Source organism: Ctenocephalides felis, unplaced genomic scaffold, assembly GCF_003426905.1.
Source record: "Ctenocephalides felis isolate EL2017-DRISC unplaced genomic scaffold, ASM342690v1 CF-g0.4_SCAFFOLD_00845, whole genome shotgun sequence".
Lineage (NCBI taxonomy): Eukaryota > Metazoa > Arthropoda > Insecta > Siphonaptera > Pulicidae > Ctenocephalides > Ctenocephalides felis.
The window spans coordinates 45,682,385-45,693,736 of NW_020536999.1; the positions used below are offsets into that span (position 1 = coordinate 45,682,385).

An 11,352-nucleotide genomic window follows, 5' to 3' on the forward strand; every position below is an offset into this window, starting at 1 on the left:
TAATTTTCTTAGCTATAAACCTTGCGGAGCCCGAGACCTTTCCAACGAATGCAAAATTGTCGAAATCGGTTCGTGCGTTCTGGCGTTATTTCGTCAGGAAGGAAAACCCGACTTATTTTTATATATATAGAAGATAATACTCGTATTTTATGATTGCAGATCTGTATAAATAGTTATCTTGATTAATGTAAAAAAAATCACACCTGGGGTTAGTCGAAACAAAACCTTGGGGCTAGTTGTACCATACAAAAATTATTGGAAGGTTAAATGTAATTTGTAAGACGTGAGCACATGTAAATTGTGTTACAAGAAACATTATATCCTTTATTTGTTTTATATTAATTGTAGTTTACGCTGATTTATGATAAAATGAATGATACGGTTATATAGTTTGTAACATAATTTGAAAAAAAATGAAAAGAATTATGCAATTAACTTGGTTATTTTTTTCAAACATATTTGTAATTTCGTTGAACATATTTGTAATAATATAGCGGCCATCTCAAATTATAAAGTTGAATAAATAATGACAATTATTTATAATTTTATAATTATAATTTTTACATGTAAATATATAATCTTTATTAAGATATATTGATTATTTAAAAAAATAATCATTTTCCAGACATGTTTCCATTAAATATTATATTTATATATATATAGCACCGCTCATATAGTTGTATTTAATAATAGCGTAAAAAATGTGTAGTTATATTTAATAGTGTTAAAACGTAATATTTTCTCAATCATGTCAATCAACTTAATTATTTAATATATATCATAATTAGCAATAATAAGAAGCTGTCAATAAATAATTATAAGAAAACAAGTCTTAGAAAATTGAGATCAATCAAACGTGTCAGGAAAACTCATAGCAACAACAATAAAAAGATTAATATTAATTGCTTCAATTATTGTAATGTACAACACAATAATGATGTACGTATTAACTTTCCAGAGACTTAATACATTCAACTTTTTATTGATTTCTTTTATTTTACGCGTGGTCAAACAAAGTCCGGCGGCCGGTATAGATTTTCCACGTGCGCCGTTCTACGCCCCAAGGAGATATACATCGAACCATGAATAATTCATAAAAGTTCTGAGAAAACATCATTAGGTTTGCCTTTGGATATTAAATGTATTTATGAGAAAAAATATTACTTTGAAAACTAACTGCAAATTTTCAAAAGTTTGGTCAAGAATGGTAGACTAAAATTGACTATGCTAGGGAAAAGTTATATAAAAATATATATTTTAAGTTTCAGAGAACTACCTATTATCAGAATAAAATTTCAAGTTTCAGATAAATCAGATAATAACTTAAACTATATATTTGCACATATTAATAACGCAGAAAATTAAAAAACTTAAAAAAATATATAATTTGAAAAAATGAAGTATTTTATGCACAGTATATTATATATTGGTAAGTATAAGCATATTAAATATATCGGTGTTTTGTTTATATTATTATTTACAAAAAACTGATAATACTATTTATTATGTTTAATCAATTTATATTATTAAAACTCTTATCTGATTTCAAAAATTATAAAGTAACTAGCAAACCGGGCGAACTCCGTTTCACCACCAGATGGTTTCATTTTATATAACATTTCGTTTGGTGATTAAAAGATGAAGAAAAAATTGACTGCTGTTGAAATTGAATAAAAATTTGCACAATAAACGTGATTGATTTAATGGTTTCCAATTGAAATGTTAGGAAACGAATAACTTATTTGTGTTACTTTTTTGCACAATTTCACAATGAACACAATGCCGGTTTGTCACATGAAATTAACTGAGCAGAGAACAATAAGTAGCTGTCAAACAAATGAGTAGCAGACAAACAAAAAATATTAGTTTTTAGTACATACTAAGTATCAGAGATGGCGCTGTATGTGAAAAAAGAAAAAAATGTATTCCGCTTTTCCGTTGAAATTTTTCTTCGATTTTCTTTGCTATAAACCTCACGGAGCCCGAGACCTTTCCAACGAATGCAAAATTGTTGAAATCAGTTCGTGCGTTCTGGAGTTATATCGTCAGGAAGGAGAACCCGACTTAATTTTATATAATAGATTAATTGCAAAAACTTGTTCTTATATGATTTTAAAATAATACAAAGTAATACAATCTTTGCTCATTGAATTATCGATACTTCAGATTAATAGAGGTCATTAATAATAACCAAAATTCCATCTTTTTCTTGACTATCCGATTTTATAAAATTGTATTAGTACGCATTCAAAATATTTATATTATTATAATCCATTATTAATATTATATAAGTTAATTAAAAATGACTAAATTTCCACTTATATGTTGACTGTCCTTTTTATTAACATTTTATCCATTTTTATTATTATAATATAGTATTATGGTAAGTCCGATAACAGCTATAGTCTCACTTAACCATATTAATATAATACTAGCCCTTTTAACGACACCTAATTTTCTATTTATCAGTATTATATTGACAAAATAGTTAAATGACAATTACCAGTATAATATAATTTCTTGACCATCTACAATATTATTTTAATTTTTTTTATTATTGTAATCCAAATTAGCCAACAGATTCAATGTAATTTGTATTTATTTTTCTTTATTTGCAAATCTCTCAAAGACTTTTTAGTTCAAAGACTTAACATTTCTTAAGAAATGTACCTAATATATTTTAAAGAAACTATTTAAATATGCATATAAATAATTTTTTTTAATGTTTTATGTGTTTTTCATAATTTCCTAAATAGCTTCTAAAAATTGTATAGTTTTTCATTGCTATTAAATTAATATTCAAGAAAATATATTATAATTAATTATATTGTAAGTCCCTTAATAGGCATAGTGTTATTTATCCAAAATAATATCCTGCTTATTCAATGACCCCTAACTTTCTTGTTATCAGTACAACCAAATTCCACCTATTTTTTAATTATCCGTTTTTATTAGTACGCATTCAAAATAATTATATTATTTTATTTGTATTGTACTTCCGTCAATAGTATCATTTACCCATAGTAATGAAATGCTATTTTAACAACGCCTAATTTTCAATTTCACAATAAAGTTCAACAATTACAACAAACATTGCATCTAATCCTTGAACATCCATTTTATAAGATTTGAGTAATATAATGCGCATTCAGAGTAATTTTATTATAATAATCCATTATATTGTAAGTCCGTTAATAGCCACAGTGTCATTGATCTACATCCCTAATTTAGTTCCCAGAATTAAGAGGGCCATTTGCCTTGAAATTTGTCCTCGCTGAGAATACTTAAAATGTTTTTGTATAATTTACAAAAGATAATTACTAGGATATTACCAGGAATTAGTAATTTGATACACAAAAACAAAAATATGAATAAATTAAACGGTAAAATAAATTTAAAATATTTGTTTGTGTATACATTATTTATACCTATGTGCAGGTGTCAGACTTAATGTAAAAATTAAAAATTCACATAATTTTAAGGTTATTCATAACTATATGCTAGAATGTATCGCATAGTTTCATTCTAATAAAGCATATTCACGCGATTTCATTTTAATAACTCTGATTTTAATGTGTTGTAAAATTCCTTCCAGTCATTATGCAGATACAACAGCGCATCAAACTTCATTCATTCAAACAATTCGCTCGAAAACGATAAACATCTAGCTGTTTATTGCTTCAATCTAAATTTAAATATCTTTGTGATATGCTGGAGTATTTTCACCAGTAATTGATGAAAAACATAAATGTATAACTATATATTTTAATAGCATAACTGCTGAGGCTAATTGCAAAATTCCTTTCAGTCAAAATAAATTAAATTGCATTGCAAAGTGTTAGAATTGATTTAAGAAAATTAATTAATAATAATAATATTTCTTCACTTGCAACAATATTGCAATAAAAACTTATATTTTTTTCGCTTCGTTCGAGATCCACAAAATAATTTTATGCAAAAAACAAGCGCATTTACGTCTTATCTTTAAAAGTTTAGAATAAATTAGTCATTCTACGTTCTACATATTTATAATTTCTTAAAGATAACGTACCTGTAAATGCCTTTTAAACAGAGTTTACGGTACACTATGAACTCATGTGACGATATATATTATTTTTTCATTAATTACAAAAACACACAATTATATTTTTTAAATTGACATACGTTTGTAGTGTAGCTTTACGAAAGTTATCATACAAGTTTGCACAGTATGATTAAAGTTAATCTAACTTTTTTTATAAAAATGTATAGGTCTCTTTAAATAATCTAGCAATAAAAAGAAAATATAAAATAATTCCCGTTTATGGTCTATTTGAAAAATAATTCGACCGAGCTTTTGGTCGCGAGCTTTAAGGACCAACTGTCGAATGGAGCTTTCCAAACCTCGTGGTCTTCGTAACCGTCAACACTGCGCGCGCGCTCCACCGGACATTGAGCTTTTTTCTCCAAATATTACTCGATTTATATGTATTTTACTAGAATTACCGATTGAAGTTCATAACATGAAGTTTAGATATGCGTAATAATGGATACAAACACGCACAAAACTTTGCAGATATTTGCATGATTATTACTACATTCAAGCACGCACATAAACAATAGTCTAGTTATGGATTATATCAGGAAATCATTAATGTAAAATATACAATATGTAATTAAAATGCTTTACTCCGACAAAAAACCTTTTTCGAAAAATAATATTAAAAGTAAGACATTTGTTCTAGATATAACGCGAGCATGTTTTTGATTTGTGATACTATAATAGTAAAACCTATTATTAAATATTGCAAAAGAATTATTTGATTTGATTGAATCGTTGCAAGTCAGGTGATCTAATATCTATTTATACGCTCATATATTAGTAGGGGGGTTTATTTATTCTTTATTGATTGAAATGTATATATTTATATATATATATATATATATATATATATATATAAGTGCTAAATATTGTTATCATAAAAATATATTATGATGAATACTCTGTACATATAAAAGACTAACTGTATTTTCTTTCAACTGTTGAAAGGTTTGGTATAATTATTATTTGAAATGCACTCATAGAAGTTTTGCCTAGTATTTATTTATTATGAAATGAAATAAAAATAGAATATCTGAGAGAAATATTAATACAGTTATATAAAAGTTTTATTATAAAAAAGTTTGTTCTCATGATACAATATTAAAAATTAAAAATATGATTTATTTATTAATATATTATGAGAGATTTAAAATACCTAATAAAACTTTACATTTAGAGATAATTTGTAACTTATGAAAACTATTCTTATAATATCAATACAACAGTTTTATGAGTAGTAAGTATAGGGTGGTAGAGCAGGCAAAACTATATTGACCTAGAATGGCCCCTGATCGCGGCCCAAAAGATATTTAGAAATATTTTTAATTTTATACTGATTTGCGCCAAATTTTTACATAGATTTCTTAAGAATCGATTCGGCATATACCTCGATAGAAAACTTAATTGGCGAACTCATATAAAAAAAAAGAGACAACAGTTTGAGATAAAAACCAAAAAGCTTTACTGGTTACTAGGAACTAAATCCAAACTAAGCGCATACAATAAGCTACTTTTATATAAAACTCTATTCAAACCAATTTGGTGTTATGGTATACAATTGTGGGGCAGTGCTCATAAGACCAATATAGATATTATACAGAAATTTCAAAACAAATTTTTGAAAATTGCCTTAGGAGCTCCAAAATATGTTCCCAACTGGTTGATTCATGCTGACACGAATACACCTACCATAAATGAAGTAATAACAAAAACAGCACAGAAGTATAGAATCAAGCTAATCAATCACCCAAATACATTAGCAAACTCATTGATAACAGAGAACTATCGTAGAAGGTTGAAAAGAAAAGCGCCACTGGATTTAAGCCTTCAACTCTCCTGAGAAATAAATGGAAATAACTTAATCATTATTTATAAGAAATTATTTAATAAGTAAATATTGTAAATTTTACATCGAAAAAACAACTACTGAGTTGTTTTTTCCAACATGTCAAAGTAGTATACAATGTACCTTTTCGGCGGACTATTGTAAATCCATCAAATTTACTGAATGTCCTATACTGGACAGTTGTAAATAAAAGAGTTAATAAAAAAAAAAAAAAGAATCGATTCTGTAAATGTGGAACGAGATCGACTTTTTTAGACTAACAATAAGAGAGGATAATTATGGCCAGAACTGGGACATAAACGACTTATAATTTAGTACGCTAAAAAGCCTCGAAGTTTATTAAAATAAAGCCAAGTACAACGTGGCGATTTTCGTTGATACGTCATGATCATGCCATAGTTATTCCACTGTTTATGAGCATCATTAAGATTATAATTTATCAGTAATTTATCATATTCCTTCAATCATAATAGTGTCAAGGCAGCTTTCCTCGAGCAATTTTCTTAACTCGATCTTATCGAAAACAAAGTGAAATTCTTGCAATATATCCAAATATATTTCGGTCTTTGATTGCATTGGGTTTTACCTTGACCCGTATACGTTAATGATACGGTCAAACTTTATTGATAAAGGTATGCACAGAAAAATTATAAAGAAACACCCAAAAATAGAGAACCTCTAGATCTCCAGATTACCAAAGGTTAGGGGTCATAATGAGAATACATGAAAGTCACAACATAATATAATTCTTTGCTAATATCAAACTTAGGTCTGTTTGATAAAATTTCGATTAGGGTTGTAACCGTTTGAATTTGCACGCGTTAGTCGATTATTATCACAAACGCAGTATTTAGGTCACGGGGTCAGTTCGGCAACATAAGGGGAAATAAAGAATAGATTTTATATTCCTTTTCTAAAACTTTGCTTTAGTATTTTTTTTAATTGCAATGCACACGCGTTTAACAGGATAATCAATATATTCTAGTAGACAAATTGATGTTGATGAATGAATAAAAATTAAAAAGAATAGTGTAATAAATTACTAACGTATCACAAATAAATTTAGATTATGTTAAATGTATAATATTATAATTATTTGTTGTTACTGTGTATATATAATATAATAATTAATATGAATTCATCATATTTGATATGAATCGCCGTTATTAGTTTTTTATATATAGCGAAGGAAATACATTTTGGCACCCATACTGGATCTTTTGTCTGGGTATGTCGGTCTCAATAGAGTCTAGGTATAATGCCGACTAAAACCTACGCTTATGTCTTGCCTCTTGTTCCCACATCCCGTTAGGCATGGGGGGAGAATCTAGAATGCCGTATGGTCACCTCATTATTAGTGATTGTTTTTATTTATCTTATATATAAAAATGGATCGCAAAATGTGTTGGTAAGCGCATAACTCAACAACGTCTGGACCAATTTGGCCAATTCTTTTTTTAAAATGTTCGTTGAAGTCCAAGGATGGTTGTTACGGCGAGAAAAAACGAATAATTGCCGGGAAAACCCTAAAAACAGCCCTTTTCTTCTTTAATCGAGTAGGCAACGCAATTTGTAAAAAAAAACAATGATCTATGTCATGACATTTTGTGTAGTTTTTGATAATCTAATTTTGAATATATTTATATAAACATAGAAATATCTTTCTATTAATCAAGCTATATTGGCAGCCAAAAACATTAATGTAAATTAATTAAATTTCAAAATTCAAGAACAAATTTCAGGCGAATCAGTTGATTCGGCAACTAACCAAGACGATCCACCGAAGTTTTTAAACTCGCTGGATTTGCTAGGATTGTCACCTCACAATCTTCAATTAAAGGTTGGATCGGCAATTACAATGTTGCAAAATATACCAACTATATTCAAAGGATAGTATAAAACAGAAGATGTTCTCGCACCATGCATCCCAATGCGTTTATGGTATCATTAAGTGTTTGTGGTATTAATTTAGAAAACCCATGTTTCTCACATGGAAAATTGTATGCTGTTTGTTCCCATATTGGAAAACCATCAGATTTGTTTGTCTATGCGCCAGGTAATCAAACAAAAAACATCGTTTATCACAAAGCACTACAATAAAAATCGAACTGATTTTTGAATTTTGATGTACATTATTAAAATTACTTACTTTTAAATGCTTATAGTGTTTTATTTAAATATTTTTAATTCACACCGAATGATTACCAGGGTGACGGTTCTGTTCAGGATAATTTTTTGCAAAGAATAGAAAGAAGGTAGGCACAAAACACCGCCATATTACAATTTTTTTTGACAGGACGAAGTCTGTCGGGCCGGCTAGTTGTAAATATATTTTTGTGTTTCATGCTTTTTGCTGTATAATTGAATATGAAATATAATATGGTGTTTGTTAGTTCAGTCATAAAATTGCATATTTGAAAATTTAGAAGATCGGTAGCATAAAAATATTAATATATCATGTTGTAAAAAAATTAATAATTAATACAAACAAAGTGCAGTGATTAATGTCTGACTCTTACAAAATCTGTCCTCAATGATCTTTTTTATGAAAAGTCGTGAAATGTTATGTATTTGTTAATAAATATTCTTTGTGAATTACTAGATTTATTTAGAATTAAGAGAATAACTTTTTATAAATACTGCGTTTTTTGGTGTTATAATCAATAACAAATATAAATGAAAACTACAACAATAAAATAATCTCGGTCATTGTACTTCGTTTATAATACAAATTCCTTTCTTACGCAATATTGCATCACGTTTACACAGATGCGATCATGACAATTCATCTTATGAGCAATGCGCACTATGTCCGGTTTTTTCGTACAAGCAAGGGGGCCCCTTCCACGAAGATTTTTAACAATGGCCTTGGAGCGTCTTTCCTTAGTCTCCGGACGTAAATATTAACATAACCAGTTGTCCACGAATAGTTGGCCAGGAAACTTTCTTTAATTGAGTTTATTATGTTGTCAAATCAGAACATAAATACGTGGAACAAAAATTTGTTCCAAAAATTTTAAGAATTTTTTAGTGTGTTCACCGTGATTTGTGATATTTGAAATATTATATTTGTTTCATATTGCATGCTGTAATTTTGTCTGATTAGTATCTGCAAGTCATGCATATCGATTATTTGACACGTCACAGTTGTTCGTTATCTTACATGGAAATTAGTGTTCATGTGTGTTAGGTACATTTTTATTGAATCAGTATTAGCCGGACGCTCAACAAGTCATGATGAATTTAACGTTATTATATAATAAAAATAAACAAGGTTAAATAAAACCGTTTGTAATACAAACAATTAAAATTTCAAAAATTTATTATGAGTGGGTGTAATTGTGTAAGTTGGTGGCTTGCCGCTACCGCTTTAGTTGTCGGATTTTTGTACTGGAAACTAAAACAAGCCTTCACGTTTTGGGAATCTAGAAACATACCCTGCGAAAAACCAACATTTATTGTTGGCAATTTCGGTGATGTGTTTCGTGGTAAAATTTCAATAGGAAATGCTGTAAAGAAAATATACAATGAGTTTAAAACCAAAGGACCTTACGCGGGATTTTACATGATGTTTACACCTAGACTGATTGTGCTAGATCCTGAAGCAATAAAAAATATATTGGTTAAAGATTTTCAATATTTCCAAAACCATGGAATGTTTTACAATGAAAAAGATGATCCCCTATCAGCTCATTTGTTCGCTATAGAAGGTGAAAAATGGAAGAGATTGCGTGTGAAATTATCCCCAACGTTCACATCAGGAAAAATGAAAATGATGTACGGAACTATGATCGAAAGTGCAGATGAATTAAAAGAATACATGCAGGAAACAGTAGCTAAGAATCCAGACCTTGAAGTTAAAGATATTTTAGCCAGATTTACCACGGACATTATTGGTTCTTGCGCCCTGGGAATCCAATGTAATACTTTGAAAAATCCAGATGCTGAATTTAGAGAAATTGGTAAAAGAATGTTCAGAGGTAGTTTATGGTTGACAATCAAGCGCGTATTTAGTGCTGCAAATCAAAACCTAGCACGTAAATTAGGAGTTGCATTCATAGACCCTATCGTGAGCAAGTTTTTCTTTAAAACAATTAGTGAAACCATGAAATATCGAGAAGAAAATAATATTAAACGTAATGACTTTTTACAACTCCTGATGCAACTAAAAAGTAAAGGATGCTTAGATGACCACGAGGAAGGAGAAATTGTAGACGACAAAACTGCGTTGACGTTAAACGAAGTTGCTGCACAAGCTTTTGTATTCTTTGTTGGAGGTTTCGAAACGTCTTCAACTACCATGAGTTTTTGTTTATATGAATTAGCTATAAATCCAGAAATTCAGAAAAAATGTAGAGAAGAAATCAATAAAGTTTTGGACAAACATGATGGGAAACTGACATATGAGTGCATACTTCAGATGGAGTATTTGGACAGAGTTATCTACGGTAAGCGCAATCACAACCAGAAAAATTCTATTTATATAGTGTATTCTATTTATAATTTATTGTATTATATTGTATTATTCTGATAGTGTGGTTATTACGAAGTAGATGAAGATATGACATCAGAATATTAACTAATTATTCAAAAATTAAAATTAATTGAAATTATTAATAATAATTATCAAACAATTGCGTTTATCTTCAATGAAACCCTTACAGTAAAACTTATTAAAATGGTATGAAGTTAATAAATTATTTGTATGATTTAATTTCCTTACAGAAACTATGCGTAAATATCCTATACTACCCGTGCTAAATCGCGAATGCAACAAAGACTATACTCTTCCGGGAACAACCACATGGATACCAAAGGGAACAGGTGTATTCATTCCTGTAAGCGGTTTGCATCACGATCCAGAAATTTACCCAGATCCAGAAAAATTCGACCCTGATAGATTCACAGAAGAAGCAAAAAGTTCACGTCACCATTTCACTTATTTGCCTTTTGGGGAAGGACCAAGAATTTGCATCGGAATGAGATTTGGTATGATGCAAACTAGATTGGGACTGATAACTATAATTAGGAATTATAAAATTGAACGAAGTGAGCAGACTCCGATACCTCTTGTGATAAATCCGCAATCGTTCCTTACAGCATCGGTTGGTGGAATACATTTGAAATTTGAGCCTTTATAATATAATTTATAATATATACTTAAGTATTAAGCTACTTAATTTATAATAAGTTATGTATTTTTTACATTTTGTTTATAAAAGTAAATTTACGACTGTTTTGGAATTTATGTTATAAATTTTATAAATCTACGTTATCTACATATGCGATATTGTTTAACTAAATTTCATTTATAATTTATTATTTTCATTTGTAATTTATTTTGTAATTATAGTTTATCAAATATTTATTCATATTCGTATTTGAAGCAATAGATACTTTTTTTATTGTGATATTTAAAGTCGAT

General features: G+C 28.6%; 1 protein-coding gene across 1 annotated transcript; it reads left to right on the forward strand.

Moving 5' to 3' along the window:
- Positions 1–8,864: 8,864 nt before the first annotated feature.
- Positions 8,865–11,117, forward strand: LOC113372902 (probable cytochrome P450 6a14). Its single transcript, XM_026613241.1, has 2 exons — positions 8,865–10,375; positions 10,653–11,117. The coding sequence occupies exons 1-2, from the start codon at positions 9,253–9,255 to the stop codon at positions 11,066–11,068; spliced, it is 1,539 nt and encodes a 512-aa protein (XP_026469026.1). The 5' UTR covers positions 8,865–9,252; the 3' UTR covers positions 11,069–11,117.
- The last annotated feature ends 235 nt before the right edge of the window (positions 11,118–11,352 follow it).